This window comes from Mesoplodon mirus, assembly GCF_964341445.2.
Source record: "Mesoplodon mirus genome assembly, chromosome: 4".
Taxonomy (NCBI): Eukaryota; Metazoa; Chordata; class Mammalia; order Artiodactyla; family Ziphiidae; genus Mesoplodon; species Mesoplodon mirus.
This window is the reverse complement of record NC_138979.1, coordinates 46,187,138-46,204,088: the sequence shown is the minus strand read 5'-3', so window position 1 is coordinate 46,204,088 and position 16,951 is coordinate 46,187,138. Positions and strand designations below refer to the sequence as shown.

The 16,951-nt window shown below is 34.4% G+C and overlaps 1 protein-coding gene across 3 annotated transcripts in view; it reads left to right on the top strand.

The window, feature by feature from the left end:
- CCPG1 (cell cycle progression 1) overlaps window positions 1-16,951 on the top strand; it is a 39,597-nt gene that overhangs the window by 21,106 nt on the left and 1,540 nt on the right. For 2 of the 3 annotated variants that reach the window (XM_082618358.1, XM_082618357.1), the window contains exons 4-9: window positions 881-957; window positions 1,932-2,136; window positions 3,922-4,017; window positions 5,820-6,071; window positions 10,477-10,598; window positions 13,615-15,023. In XM_082618358.1, the coding sequence (XP_082474484.1) occupies window positions 881-957; window positions 1,932-2,136; window positions 3,922-4,017; window positions 5,820-6,071; window positions 10,477-10,598; window positions 13,615-15,023 (2,161 nt within the window). The remainder of the gene's footprint in view (window positions 1-880; window positions 958-1,931; window positions 2,137-3,921; window positions 4,018-5,819; window positions 6,072-10,476; window positions 10,599-13,614; window positions 15,024-16,951) is intronic. The other variant, XM_082618359.1, reaches the window with a different exon arrangement.

The following is a 16,951-nucleotide window of genomic DNA, read 5'->3' as shown; positions in this document are numbered from 1 at the left end:
TAGCTTCTATTAACATTTCATAACCTTTTTCATTAAAAATATGACATTATAAACTCTAATTTGTACATTGTTTTTTGAGAGTTTCTTGTAAAATATATCTGCATCTGCTATGGTGACATTATCTTGTTTTTCTGTGTTCTTTTGAGGCCTTGTTTTTTGTAGTCTATTTTTTATTGTAAAGATTTGTAATTTGAAGCCATAGTTTTGATTCTTGTGTTACTAGGCATTGACAGTCATTAGAATAGTGGTACGTTTAAGAATTATGAATGAACTAAGAATTCAGGAAACGTGCTGTCAATTATCTGAGAATCATTTTTCCATATTAACAGGTTTTTACAAACACCTTGGCTTAAGTACTTTGGAATTGTAACGTAGAGATTGTTTATTTAGGGATTATGGTTTTTAGTAGAATTTTTTTTTTTTTTTTTATGGTACGCAGGCCTCTCACTGTTGTGGCCTCTCCCGTTGCGGAGCACAGGCTCTGGACACACAGGCTCCGGACGCACAGGCTCAGTGGCCATGGCTCACGGGCCCAGCCGCTCCGCGGCATGTGGGATCTTCCCGGACCGGGTCACGAACACGTGTCCCCTGCATCGGCAGGCGGACTCTCAACCACTGCGCCACCAGGGAAGCCCTTTAGTAGATTTTTAAATGAGTTCAGTTCAGTACCTAAAATTATCCCCTGACAATTTCAAATAGTTATATTTGAAATACAGAGATCTTTTTAGTAACAATAGAGTGACTGTTGTAATTACATGTGGCATTTCATTAAATCCACTTTAAAAATTAGGAATAGATTTTATCTGCCTATATTATAATATATGCAGACAAAAAAAAAAGTCGATGAAGTGTAATTAAATTGATCTTTGCTTTATGTCAGAGAGCAGCCAGAATGACACAGTGTTAATGGGAGGAACTACTTATCCAGCTTTGGAGGAAATGAAGTCAGCACTTGAGGTAACCTTGTGTTTTACTATGTGGATATATGATAAACAGTATTTATTAGAGAATACTAATTAAAGCTTCCATTTCTATTTGTGCGTTCTGTTCCTATTTGAATTATAAATATCTTTTGTTGAAAAATTTGGGATTCTGCAGGTTGGTCAGTTTTAAGATTAAAGTTAGCTTCCATATAACTCCTAATTAAGTGAGCTATCTTTTAATTTAGAAAAGTGATTTCTTGGTAATGTGTTAAAGATCTGTTCATTTCACCTCTAATATTTTCTTTGGAAATATGTTGCTTTCTTGAATTATATTGAGAAATTAAGGGTTCATATCTAAAATGAAGGTTAGTTTTAAAATTTGAGAACAAACTTTGTCCTCTGGCATTTTACTTGACTTCCAGATAAAACTAGATAGCTGGATGATCTTTACATTACATAGCTTTTGAAGTTAATAAGGAAAATTTAATCAGTCTTTTATGGGCTCCCTGACCACAGAGTTATGCCCAAATAAACCCGTAGAACTGGTGAGAAACAAATCCTCTCCTTTTTGTGGACATTGGGTTGGAAAGGTGGGTTTGTTTCTCAGCTTCTGCAGCCCAAGAATGAATGGTAGACAGCAGTCTGATTTAATTCTGAAAGAATTAGAGTTGCCAACAGGTTTGATGGTATTTTCAGACTGAAAGATAAGCCTACTATTTGTTTTTGTTTTTGTTTTGGGGCTGTGCCACATGGCTTGTGAGATCCTAGTTCCCTGACCAGGGATTGAACCTGAGCCCCTGGCAGTGAAAGTGCAGAGTCCTAACCACTGGACCAGCAGGGAATTCCTTAGGATGAACCTACTATTGTGTAATCTTTTCCTGTTGGGCAGGACTTATTTTAAACCCAATCACCATACTACTTAAGTACCATTATATACTTTGAACTGCCTAGAAAATATAAGGCCCATAAATAATTGTTGAATTTGTCTCTAAAATTATGATTCTTCAGGGAGAGGAAGAAAAGTTACCTGATGACAATCTCTATTTTGGAACTGTCAGTGATGATTCTGATATTGTTACACTTGAGCCACCTAAGTTAGAAGAAACTGGGAATCAAGAAGAAGCAATAATTGTTAAAGAAGCACAGAGTCCAGAAGACTTTAACATGGGCTCTTCCTCTAGCAGCCAATATACATTTTGTCAGCCAGAAACTGGTAAGAACTACATAACGGATACGCTGATAGGAGACTTAGGACTCTTGTGAACACATTTTATATAATGGCTTGTTTTCTGACCCTGAATTTCAAGTTTTGAATATGTTTGGGTAAAACTCACGAAAATTTTTTGTAAAATCTACTGTTATATCTAGTGTTTTCCTAGACCTAGGGCCTAGAGCACAGTAGTCCAATAAATACCATCTTTTATCATTGAAAGAAGAGAAAAAATAGCTTCAAGGAGATTTGTTAATCTCTCAAACACTCCAAAATGCATTTGACAGTTTTTAGGTCTTTAGGAGTGGGAGATTGAGCCATTATACTTAAAAAAGGAGGACAATGTTAATAAGATTTGTAGTTACAGTGGTACAAATTTTATATTATAGAAATAGTGAAAGAAACTTTTTATTGAAGCCTTCCAGATCCATTTAATTATTAGTCAGTCAACAAACATTTATTGTGTGCTACCATGTGCCAAACAGGGTTTAAGGAACTGGCAAAACAGCAGCATCCTGAAGCCCCTGAACTTTGGATCTTTCACTTTAGATTGAGTTATGAAAATGTACCTATTGTAAGTCACATTTTTAATGCAGTGAATGCCTGTTGTTCAGACAGAATCATTTGGAGGTAAAATGTGAGTTACTGAGCTAATTCCCCATACAATTCTTTGGCTCAGTTTTAGGGACATATATAACATCTTTCAGGGTAATATAAATATTTAGACACAAAGTTACAGAAAATCTAAGAAAGAAATCTATAATTAACCCACGGTATTTAACCCCCAATTATAATTTAGGGTGAATTATGTGAGAGGTACCTGGAACATTGCTAGTGATAATAAGAGTTTCCTAATTTGATGCAAAAACAGAAACGTGTAGTATTTATTTCAGATCATTTTCTTAGATTTTACCATTCTTTGTTTAATTTGCCAGAATCAGACAGTGGAGTTTTTCTTATTCTAATTTAAGCTAATAAAATTCAAGTAGAGGTTAAACCTGAAGCTGGTTTAATTTAAAAATATTTGTGGGCCAGAATGTGTAGTCAGATTGAAGCCAGGAGCATTGCAGGAGAGTCCAAGCAGACATTTAAGAAATGATGCCACACACTGTTGATTTTTTTTCCAGGAACTTCAGTACTTCAGAGCACATTAATCTAGTTTTTAATTTCCTTTCTGAACTTGGACTTCTTGGGAATTTTACAGATTCAGTTAAGCAGAGTATTTTTTTAGGTGTATTTTAATCCATTGCTGTCCCTCCCAAGGGAATTAATTATTTCAATAAAGAAAATGTTAAAAAATAATCAAAAATGATTTTGGACTATGTTGAAAATATACATCAATTATCAAGAGTTTTTGTTCTCTTCCCTTAGCCCGTATTTTTCTTGGTTGGTTAATTTCCTGCTACCTGTTTCTTATACATATTTTTTTCCTTTCCTTTTCTTCTCCATCTTTATAGGATTTCAACTTCATTTTTTTCTTTTTATAAATTAGATTCTATGGCAATAATCTTTTTGTTGATTTAAGAACATTTCCCACTCCCTCCATATGACCCTCTCCTCCCCTAAGGAACCAGAATTGGTAGCTGTAGAAAAGTTTGTATTGTGTGTATATATATATATATATTTTTTGTATATATGTTTTTTAAAAAGGCATGATTATTAGATTTTGATGGAGCACAAGTGATAATGTTAAGTGATAATTAAAACAAGTGTTTTTCAATTCTCTTTTTCCCTTTTATTCTTTATAATAAAGCTTTATACATCTTTTTTCCTGTTTATTCACAAAAGAAAGGTGGTGGGAGAAGCTGTGGAAGATTCCTGAATGCATAAGGGGATGGGATGATCAGCTGAAACACCATGTTCCTAGCCAACTCGCTTTCCAAGGTGGTGTGACTAAATCTGATCAGCTTTTCTAGAGCTGAGTGTGCCTAGTCACATTTACAATTTACTTAGTGCTTTGAAGATATCTGTTGTAATCTGTGATACTCTGAACAGGTGTTCAAAATTGATCTTGTAATAAAGCTGGCTAAGCTTATTGCATGCCTTTGCATTGCTTGCATCTTGGACTGTGTGCCAAATTATGCTTTAAAAGAAGTTTAAAAATCAAAATATTTCAGCTATCATACGTATGGGTTAAAAAAGATGGAAGCATGAGATAAGGATGATAATTTGTTCATGTGGGTTAGGCTGGTTTGTTTACTTAGACTGTATAATGAAGGCAATAAGTTAATGTGGAATTGAAAACGTAAGAAATTTTGACAAATGGTTTGTTTTTATATTTACCCATCTTAATAATGTCAGAAAGTCTGACTTAAGTACTCCAACCATGATCATGAATGCCTTTGTACTATGTAATGCTTTGTTTAAGTCTTCCTTTCTTTCTCTTTTTCCAAGAAATGTAACCTCACAGCTGAGGCGACGACATCTTGGAAAAACTAGTGATCAAGAATAACCAGATAAACATGATGGGCATAAGGGTTATGACCAAAAGATCTCTCAGTGGCATCTATTATAACTAAATATTAGGAATATTCATTCATTCAGTAGTGCCTTCTGTCTTTGTGTTTGTTGTTGTAAGTGTGAAAGTTATGAATTCTCTATGATACATCTTTTAGAAGTATTGTCTAACCTAAGTCACCAGCTTTGCTGTGGCATGGATACCCTGTCTTCTGAAGAACTGTTCTGCTTTTTCGAAGCATGAATGTTTGTTGTTTTGGAGCTCTTTGTACCAAATTCATGTTCACATTTTATCCTTACTTTTAGAGCTTTTTTTTTTTTCTTCTCTCTGGCCTATGGAAATTATTACTGAGTCATCTAATCTTCTGTGTCAGCATATAGTTTATTGATATGTGGAACAATGTTAAGAAATTATACACTTGAAAAAGCTGAAGATGGTTTTTTCCAATGAATATGCTTCTAGTCCTTGAGATTTCTTGTGGAATTTTTTTTCCAATTTGTTGTTCTTTATTATTCTTTTCATAAAGGAGCAGCACAAGACTAGTCCTTAATATCGGAGATAGCTGTTGTGTCACTTCCTCATGCTGACATATTTACTAGAGGGTAAAATTAATAACCTTCTAGTAAGAGTGGCAGTCGAAGGGAAGGGCTCATCTGACTTCTGGAAACCTGTGTTAAACTATAGTGCTTTGAACCTTGATTTTAGGCTCATAGGATGGAAACAAAACTAGGGACTAGTACACTCGAGGAAACTTTTGGTAGTTGTTGTCTTTTTTAAGTCTCAGGAACTGCTTATATACTTCCCTCTGTTCCTTAAACAGTTGAGCTTAAATTACCTCTATTTGAAATTAAATGAAGAGATAGAGGGGTTTTTTTTCCCTTCTAGAAATAGCATTTGTCTGTGGCTCTAATAGCAGTGAAATTTAATAGGCTATGAGAATGATTGTTCTAATGGTGTAAACTATAAGGGAAGTTAAAAAAAAACAACCAACCAAAACCAGACCCTCAAAGGCACAGATTATAGTTAACAGTTTCTTATGTATCACAGTTGAAATCTTTGGCTTTATGTTGATAAACTTGAAAACTTGAGTTTTTGTTTCTATTGTGTTGTTTTTGTTCTTGGCTGTTGTATGTAAAAAGGCATGTAGGGATGGCATTCTGAATCATATTTACTGGGAAGACTTTTCTAAAATATTTAATATTTATCTACATTTTTCTTTTTAAAATAGTATTTTCATCTCAGCCTAGCGATGACGAATCAAGTAGTGATGAAACCAGTCATCAGCCCAGTCCGGCCTTTAGACGACGCCGTGCTAGGAAGAAAACTGTTTCTAGTTCAGAATCTGAAGAAAGATTACTGGCTGAACAAGAAACTGAACCTTCTAAGGAGCCGTGTAAACGTCAGTTCAATAGTGGTCTCAATAAATGTGTTATACTTGCTTTGGTGATTGCAATCAGCATGGGATTTGGACATTTCTACGGTAAGTATTTGAAAATTTGTTATATGTAAACTGGTGGTGAAGAGTGAGGAATTCTGGGATCTGTTTTCAGTGTCTTCCTTAAAATATATGACCTTGGAAAGCTTGTACGTGTTTGAGCCTTGGTTTGCTCATGTGGAAACTAGGGATAGTGTTGCTTCACAAAGCTGTTTGTTTGCACTGAAATGAGGTGGTATTTAAGAAATGTAAGGATTGCTCATATAATATTTATTTAAAGAAAATATTGAAAGATTAAAAATCTGAAATGCTTACGAGGCAAATCATTTTAATTTAGAATCACAGTTAAACTAGCTTTAACTGTGACTTTATTAGGAGGATTATTTAAATTCCATTTAAATAGTTACATATGAAATGTCACAATAATAGGTGCTCATTATTTCTACTTTTAGGTTTCATGAAAGCATTATATTTTGTGAACGTTGTTGTTACTTCCATGATTCACATGACTTAAGAATTCATTTGTTTTATACTTTGCTCACTATTATCCTGTTAGTGTTTATTTACATTGATTAATAATTTTCTTAATGCAAAGCCTTTAAAAGTATCCTGGGTGAAAAGGGGAAGGAATTCCATGTGGTGTTATTTTTCTTTTGGGAGCCTAACCATTGAATCTTATTTAAGGTATATATTTGTACAAAGATAAGACTGAGAACTGAACATTCATTATTTTTGCTTTATTAGAATTTTGAAAAAGACACTTTAAACAAATGTCTTAGATCTTGTCAACTTCACAAATTTCAGTTTGCCTTGTATTAACTACTTTTAGGATTTTTGCCTACATAATCCACAGTTTAGCTTTCTGAGTAAATCTGGTTTTGCTAGTTCCTTCCAACAGTGTGTTCTTAAGATTGAAGAATTATATGTTCCCTTTGTTGATTTGTGGAAAAGATATATTATTCAATATAGTGTAATGTTAGAAGAAACTTAGTGAAGACAATCCTTGTTTAAAGTCAGAGTCAGTAAAATGTGTTTCTTCTTATATTTAACTTTATATTAATAAAAATAAGTATTTAGACTCCTGGTGGATGACTGCTTGAATTTAATACTGGGATCTTGTAATTTGTATCCTCCCTTGAAGTTTGTTGTAATGAGATTTGACTTGAAATATATACTTTACTTGTTTATTTATTATCTAGCTGGAGCAAATATATGAATATGTTTTTTTGAGCATGGTTTTTTCCCCTTGCAGGTAACCGTGGAGGTAACAAAGGAGAAGGTCTACTTTAATCTTCTTTTCTTACTAAAAAAAAAAATTGGACAGTGATTTAATGTTAATCCACATTGCATTAAACCCTACAAATTGCATGACCTTTAAGTATTTTGTAGAAAGATCAATTTAGGAGTGCTTTCAAAGTTGAGAAATTATTGCCCTGTTATTTAAGAATTTTGGTTACTTGTAAAATTTACTTTATTAATTATATTTAATAAATATTTTCCTATAGTATTTCAAATCAGCTTTTCAGAATAGGAACAACCTTCATAATAATAGGTCCATATAATAATATGATTGGCTCAGGGAACATAAAAACTTAACCTGAATGATAGCTTTTCAAGGTTACTTTTAAAGGACATCACATTTTTTTTTCTTAATTGTGGCACCGATCTCAATACTTTAAGAGCCCCTTTGAGTTGATTTTAGAGCCAGCTTGAATTTCCCAGGCACTGTGAAGTCAGGCATTGCACTCCATAATCAGTCATTTGCTTTATAATCATTTAACAAGAACTACTAAGTTAATCACTCAGAACATTCACCAACCTTGGTGATATAAATTTGGAGTGTCAGATCTATCTTGGAAGGAAGAGAGAACTAGGACTGAGGATAGTAAAAGAATGTACTATAGGTATTTGGCACTGCTTCAGGTCCTGAAAGTGCTTACAAAATTTTTTTTTAAAATCTTGATGAAGCACCTTATTCTTTCTTTTACCTGTAGACTATCCATATTCCAAATCAACAGCAGAGTTCAGTTGATTTGCTTTTCTCATGGAGTTGCTTTAAGTATAGGCTGTCCTGCTTTTCAGCAGACATTTCAGTATAACAATACAACTAGGTGCTAAGTTAATGAAGCACAGACAAGAATCATAGCTCAAACTATGACACTGAGTCACCCTAGAGATGGTAGGATTTAAGTTGGGTCTGGATTTAGACTATGTGCAAGGAAAATAGAACATTCTAGCAGTGGAGAACCTGATAATCTGAAAGTAAACTTGCTAGGTTTGGGAGCACTGAAAAGACTGGTAGGATTATAGCAGAATAGATATTTAGAGATAATGGAAAATAGGTTGGAATATGTGGGATGCTATTATATTGTAAAACATCTTGGAATCCGAATAGGAGAGTTTGATTTATAGAGTGAACTGAGAGCAGTAATTTTAGAGGAAAAGTGAAGGAAGATAAACAGTGTGGGAAAAATTAGAACAGTTAACTAGAAGGTTTTGTAATTCAGGTATTCAGTGATCAGGACCTTGACAGTTCTCGTGATGGTGGGGATGGAGAGAAGGTTGGTGAAATTAGGGACACTGAAGTAACAATGGAAAACAGAACTTTGAGCCTGGATGCTTGAGATATTGGTGGTTTACTTTTTAAATTCCAAGAAATGTGTTAGCTGCTTTACTTTTGGCATTGGGGGAGTTAGAGGGGAAGAGTTTGCTAGATGAGAGATTTAATAGATGGTGAGCACAGTTCGGTTTGTTTTTACCCAACTTTATTTTAGAATAAATTAGGGCAGGTGCTGAAGTTCAGCTTTTTGTAGTTTTTTTTTAAATGAAGACACCCCCAGAATTGTGCCTAGCAGGCAGCTGGATATATTGGCTGCAAGCTCTGGTGAGATTGAGACTCTTTATCTGTAGAAGAGAAGTCTTAGAGCAGTGGTAGCAAAAACTGACAGTGTGTTAATGTGATTAAGGTAGGCCGGTTTGTGGATATAACCAGAAGGCCTTACACCCTGGGTTGTAACACTTCATAGTTAGGCAGCTGAAGATGTAGAGGGGAAAAAAAAACCTAATTGTTTGTGAGATTGATTGATAAAGGGCACATTGATAGTCATCAAACATACGCTATGTAATGGTACTGCAAACTCAGATCTCAACACATTAGTTTTAAGTTATTTTCCAGTGGCCAAAGGAGTTCATTCTGTTAGCAGTTTGAAAAAAAGAAGTTTTCATTTGCCTTGGGAACTATAGATAAATTTATTTTGGTATTTCAAAAAATCTGAGATTCTTTTGAGTAATATTGAAACAAATTTGCCGTGCAAATTTGTGATTTTTTTTTTTGAGAAATGAATTCTAACAGAATATCATAGCTGTTAACTGGTAACAGTTGTCTGTAATTTGGCAGAAGTTTTCTCTTTAGTGGTTTTCAAGATGTACTAAAGAAATAAGTTAATTTTTCAGAAATCAATTAACTATTAATTATTATATTCTTTTTCTTTATTCAAACAGAAAGTCATAAAAATTATAATCATTCTCATCAGTTCACTCAGTCCCATATTATATTCTTTCATTACAAAATTCTGTGATGTCTTTTACATAATGGTATGCCACTCAGTAGATGTAATATTATGGTTGTCAAATGCATTTTGCCTTCTTTTTGATTTAGTGTTGTTTTTTTTCTCATGCATGAAGCATGTAGCAGCATGTGAACAGCATGTCTTGGCAAATTAACATTTTGATTTTTAGGGTGAAAGTATAGAGCATCCTGGTTGATTTACGATTTCTTTATTACTGGGATAGGGAAGGTGATACTCCAGTACAGACCTAACTAATTCAGAGTTCTTAAAATATCTGGCTTTGAGAATGGTTGGTAATCATAGTTAGCCAATTATTTTTCTTGCTATTCTTTTTGGGCTTGTGCTATATCATTTAGGCAAAATACAGTGAGAAAAAATAGACATCTTCATTTTTCCTTAGTTACTTATAACCTGTGAATAGACTCCATGGTTTGTTCCTTTCTCTGTTGAAGTGGAGAATGCAACACTTTATGTACCTCAGCCCTTAAAAACAGCAGTAAGACAAACATTACATAAATTTTTTTGTTTGTTCAGGTAATGTGGTCTGGCTTGTTTTAATCAAAAGGATAGTGAACTGCTTAAATATACCTGGTATATGCTAAATAAAGTAAAAAATATATTAACCTACTTGGCCTGATTTATAAATTAACATCCATATACCACCATTTGATGAATGACACTGTAAGATTTTACTTATTCCTTCTTTGTTTATATAATCACAATTTTTATAGAACTGTGAAATGCTGATATTTTGAAGAAAATGATCCTGTCTGGATTAAGCAGTTAAATATATGCAAAGTAAATGTTTTATTGTATGTTTAAAAATATTGGTAATCATGACATTTATGTTATATATCCCTAATAAAAATTTTTATTTTTAGGCACAATTCAGATTCAGAAGCGTCAACAGTTAGTCAGAAAGATACATGAAGATGAATTGAATGATATGAAGGATTATCTTTCCCAGTGTCAACAGGAACAAGGGTCATTTATGGATTATAAGGTATGTACTAGAAATAAAATTTTTAAATTGTATTAGCCAATAATTATGGTATTCAGATACAACTACAGTGCAGATTAGTAAATCAGTAATAATATTGGTAATTATTGATTGAGTACTTAATGTGTCCTGGGCACTGTTGTACCTCACATACAGTATTTCTCTTATTTCTCACCACATCCCAGTGAATTAAGCAAGTGTTAATTTCATTTTATAGATGGGAAAGAGGCTCAAAAAAGTAACTTTCCCAAGTCTAGCAGCCAGCAGAGCTGAATTTAATTCTGTTTATCTGACTCCAAAGATGTTATTCCTAATCACTATATTATAGTTAACATTATTTTAGTTGATATTATCTATGAAACATTATTATTATTAACGTTATTTTTATAGAGCCAAGCAAAACATTTTCATTCAGTGAGAGAGAGAGAGGAGAGTTTGTAGCTTCTCTAAGGAGCCACCCTTGATCAAGGGAAATAATCAGCCAGTCCTTTTCTTCTGGTTTCATGTCAGTTATGAAGAAAGAGAAAGCATGTTACACTTTCATACCTGAAATTCACCTGGCTCCAACAGGACTGTGCTGTCTATTCTGGGTTTATGAGGATTAGCAAAATACCTGGTCTCCCCTCTAGTTCTTGCCTAAGAAGGGTGTAGGGATTACAGATAAACTCAGGGTAGAAAGGTAAACTGTTCCTTTTTCCTTCCATTTCCCTAAATTTCCTTCACAGTTGATGTATATATTCTTTATAGGGTTATGATTGTATTTCTTTGGAAGACAGAATCCTGCTTAACATCTGAATTATTTCAGGGAGGGACTACTGAAGTTAATTGTAAATAGTGTAGTTTTCCCTGCCTTGAGCAGAGGATGTTATAAAAAAGAGCAGCCATTTTCTTCTTACCATCATGGTTTCTGGTTCCATAGAATGATGTTGGCTGTAAGGAGACTCGCCCTGCATAGATATTTGCTGAGTCAGTTCTTGCAGACCTCTTGTCTCCAGCTGTTAAATGTAGTTTGGATTTTGAAGATCATCTTGGAAGACCTGTCCAGGATCTGCTTAGTCACTTGATTCAAGATTTTAGAGTTTACTAGATACAGAATATTGTACCCTCCAGTCATTCTGTGGTGCTCCCCGTGCTTGTGCATTTAAAGATAATGTTACATCAGTCTGTTCTACTCCATAGTTCACTTTAAAAAAAAATTGAAGTATAGTTGATTTACAATATTATATTAGTATCAGGTGTACAGCATAGTAATTCATGCTAATTCATAGTAATTCATAGATTATACTCCATTAAAAGTTATTACAAGATAATGGCTGTAATTCCCTGTGCTATAGGATATATCCTTGTTGCTTATCTATTTTATACATAGTAGTAGTTTGTATCTTTTAATCCCGTATCCCTCATGTGCCCCTCCCCCTTCCCTCTCTTCACTGGTAACCACTAGTTTGTTTTCTATATCTGTTTCTGTCTTGCTACATATATTTGTTTCTATTATTTTTTAGATTCCACAATAAGTGATATCATACAGTATTTGTTTTTCTCTGACTTACTTCAGTAAGCATAATATTCTCCAAAGTCCATTTCTGTTGGGTAGATGAAACTTGTTTTCTCTCACTCAGGGAGAGCAGATGAAATGACTGTAAGGAAATTTTAAATTTTAATTCATTCTTTGAAGATTAATGAGCCAGAAAGTGAAACATCCATTTCAGACATTTATTTTTCAAGTGGAAAATATCATCATTCAAAGGAATTTTTTTTTTTTTGTCTCTGTAAATCAGATATTTTTCTGGTCTGATTCAAAGGGAATAGTCATAATATTTGTAGTAAATTAAGCAAAGTTGTAGCATTTTGCTGATTTGTGAAGATATTTTAACTGACTGGATAGTGCTATAACCATTAACTGGATAGTGCTATAACCATTAACCTGTTTAAGCATATTGTTTAATTTCTTGCTGTTTTAATGAAAGTTTGTTATTAATACATGTATTGAAAGAAAGATCATTCAAGGCTACCTAGCACTGCAGCAGAATTCTGTAAACCTGACTGGACATAATTTCTCAGCAAGAATGTTGACTTCAGAGTTACATTGCTAATCTGGTTACAGTCTCTTCAGAAAATTATTTGAAATTGGAGAAATTGGTTGTAAATGTTACCAAGATTCAGTGTGTTCTCTAAAGTATGGGAGAGGGCTTCCCTGGTGGCGCAGTGGTTGAGAATCTGCCTGCCAATGCAGGGGGCACGGGTTCGTGCCCCGGTCCGGGAAGATCCCACATGCCGCGGAGCAACTAGCCCCGTGAGCCACAGTTACTGAGCCTGCGCATCTGGAGCCTGTGCTCCGCAGCGAGAGGCCGCGATAGTGAGAGGCCCGTGCACCGCGATGAGGAGTGGCCCCCACTTGCCGCAACTAGAGAAAGCCCTCACACAAAAATGAAGAGCCAACACAGCCATAAATAAATAAATAAAAATTTTAAAAAAAGGCAAAATTTAGAAAAAATTGTTTAAAGTATGGGAGAACTTGCATAACTTATCTGAACTTAGAGATGTTAATTTGCATATGACCAAGATCTTTCAAATAGGACTAAGATGATTGAAATTTTTTTCCTTCAAAGAGTGCAGTGAGTATAAACAGAACTTTCTGAAGCCTGAAGTCATCTCTAGCTGTAATTTTACTTTTTATAAAAGATAATCGCCCTCACCCAAGGATCAGAGAACGATTAGTCCTTCCTACATTCTCTCTAGGAGCTTTCTCAGGAGAGATTGGAGTCCTGTAGCCAAAAGATAGAAGGCTGTCTTCCTTCAGTGTGCTATGTTTTTATTTTGTTGAAGCTCTTTGCTGTGCATTTTCCTGCATATGAACCTTGTATTTTCCAGTTTTCATATATTGAAAAAACTACATAAAGGATAGTCTTTGCAGAAATAGACACTAAACATTTATGGAGTATTTGTTGTATCTTAAAGATCTAAATTCAGCCTTTAAAGCTCTTGACATTTTTCTTTCTTATTTTTCAAAAAAATTTAGTCATTGAAGGAAAACCTTGCAAGGTGTTGGACCCATACTGAAGCCGAGAAAATGTCCTTTGAAACTCAGAAAAAGAACCTTGATACAGAAAATCAGTATCTAAGAATATCTCTGGAGAAGGAAGAAAAAGCCTTATCTTCATTACAGGAAGAGTTAAGGAAACTAAGAGAACAGATTAGGATATTGGAAGATAAAGGGACAAGTGCTGAATTAGTTACAGAAAATCAGAAACTTAAGCAGCATTTGGAAGAAGAAAAGCTGAAAACACAAAGCTTCCGTAATCAAAAGGAGACTCTGTTGGCAGAAGCAAAGATGCTAAGGAGGGAACTGGAAAGAGAACAACTAATAACCATGGCTTTAAGGGTGGAACTCCAGCAGCTAAGCTCTAGTCAGTCATATAGCGACCCAGACTCTCCCAGTGTAGTGACTGAAAAAAAGGAAATAGAAGTGTTACGGAAAAGACTCACTGAGCTGGAGCGCAAGCTAAACTTTGAACAGCAGCGTTCTGACTTGTGGGAAAGACTGTATGTTGAAGCAAAAGATCAAAATGGAAAACAAGAAACTGATGGAAAAAAGAAAGGGAACAGAGGAAACCACAGAGCTAAAAATAAGTCAAAGGAAACATTTTTGGGTTCTGTTAAGGAAACATTTGATGCCATGAAGAATTCTACCAAGGAGTTTGTGAGGCATCATAAAGAAAAAATTAAACAGGCTAAAGAAGCTGTAAAAGAAAATCTGAAAAAATTCTCAGATTCAGTTAAATCCACTTTCAGACATTTCAAAGATACCACCAAGAATATCTTTGATGAAAAAGGCAATAAAAGATTTGGTGCTACAAAAGAAGCAGCAGCTAAAAAACCAACAACAGTTTTTAGTGAATATTTATATCCACAGTATAAGGCACATACACAAAACCAGAATAGCAGAGGCCCTACTACGCAAAGAGAGAGAAGGAAAGAAAAGCCTCATTTTGAAGAATTTGGAAAAAATACAAATTCACAGAAATGCAGTGCTGAGCATGACTGTGGTGAAAATTATAATTCTTTCAGAAAGGCTTGTTCTGGTGTATTTGAATGTGCTCAACAGGAATCCATTAATCTTTTTAATGTTAAAATGTTGAATCCTGTAAGGATAGATGAATTTAGACAGTTAATTGAAAGGTATTTATTAGAAAAACTGGATAGTTTTCATCATTGGAAAGAACTTGATCACTTCATCAATAAGTTTTTCCTAAATGGTGTCTTTATACATGATCAGAAGCTCTTCACTGACTTTGTTAATGATGTTAAAGATTATCTTAAAGACTTGAAGGAATATCAAGTAGATAATGATGGAGTATTTGCGAAGTTGGATGGATATATATATAGACACTTCTTTGGTCACACCTTTCCCCCTCCATATGGACCCAGGTCGGTTTACATAGCACCATGTTATTATTATAATAGTTTTTAACATTTATATTGGATAGCATTTGTATCATATGATAAATTTCTTAGAATGTTACTACAGTTGACCTGTAAACAACGTGGGGGTTAATCTGCATATGACCTGTAGTTGGACCCTCTGTATCTGCAATTCCTCTGCATCTGTGGATACAACCAACCACAGACCATGTAGTACTGAAGTATTTACTATTGAAAGATATCCATGTGTAAGTAGGCCCACGTAGTTCAAACCCACGTTGTTCAAGGGTCAGCTGTATTTGTAAAAGTACTTCTTGTAAACAAAAGTACTATTTGTAAAAGTACTTTATTGCCTGAGAATTTAGGATAAATTAAATTGAAAGATAAAATTTTAAGTTAAAATCTATTACAAACTGAAAGTTTCATATAGTCAATTTGACTTGAGCAAATGGTTTAATTTCTATCTTAAAAAATCAGTTAAGGATATATAATCCTATTTTAGCCTATTTTGTTTCTTTTCATTATACTTTATGAAAAGATAATCACTTTAAGTGAAATTATTTTCCTTTAATTTTTTATTTATTTACTCACTTTGGGAAGCTAGGAGGAAAAATACAGATTTCACTTTGAAATCAGAATAACAATTCAGGTGTCCCACTTACTTTCATTTGTCTATTCCATTTACCAACTAAATTATGATATCTAATACATTTATTACAGAATTATTGTTGGTAAAGGTAGAGGCATGATCAAAGTGGCAAACTTAGCAAGCCAAAAGTTCTAACGTGTGTGCTTTATATATAACCTCTAAAAGTAATATTGTATCCATTGCATATCAGCTTTCTATTCTGTAACAGGAAACTCACCTAATCTTCAAATGTTAGCTTTATTTTTTTACCTTTTAGTAAGGTAACTAACTTTGAGATAGTTTTATATATATATCTTTTTGAGTAAATGTAATGTGTCTATAAAATAATGAGACTGATTTTGGTGTCTTTTGTTATTAAATATATATCTAATGCAAAGTACTGTGAGGCTGCCCTGAGGAAACAAATGAAAAATTCTTGCTGTCAAAGAGCTCACAGCTTTTGGAGAATTAGGTCAGTACAAGGAATGCAGTGGATGTACGGAGGCATATGTATATGGTGGCCTCAGTCCGGAGATTTTAGGGAAGGCTTCATAAGTGAAATGGCCTTTGAGCTGAACTTTTTAACAAACTTTTGAAGGAGAAGTGAGAATTTGCCAAGCAGATAGGGTGGGACATTCCACTCAAAGGGAACTTCATTTGCACAGATTTGGAGATACGAAGGCATGCTACTTTAAAGAGGCAAGGTAATGCTGGGGTGTGAACAGAAGAAAACATTCAGAGCATGAAGAACCTTCACTTTATGCTGAAGGACTTGCTTTATTGCATTTTGGGTCACGGGCAGTAGCCTGAAGGGTTTGTTGGAAAGGGTGAAGCTAGATGCTAGAAAGTGGTCTTTGAAACAGTATAGACATGAGCGGATGGGTATCTGAACTAGGGCAGCAGCAGGAGTAGAAAGGAGGAGGCAGATTTGAACAATATATAGTAAGTAAAATTGGTGGTATTTCTTGAGAAAGGGAAGTAGAAAGTAACAATGACTTCCAGATTTCTGGGTTGGGTCACTAGTTAGATAGTGACATCAGCTACGCTAAGGAATACGAGAAGGTTTTGCATAAGGGGAATTGGAAATGAGAATGTGTTTGGAGGGTACATGTTGACATACAAGTAGAGAATTAGTTGGCTATTGGTTGTATGACTGTCTCTAGCCCAGACTCCATGCGTGTGTAGACAGTCTAGGCTGGACGTATTTATCAGACTCCTGGGGAACACCAACATCCAAGGGGTTGTAGAGAAAGAAGGCTGAGAATGAATGGCCAGAGAGTGGCATCATGAAAATCCAAAGATCTTC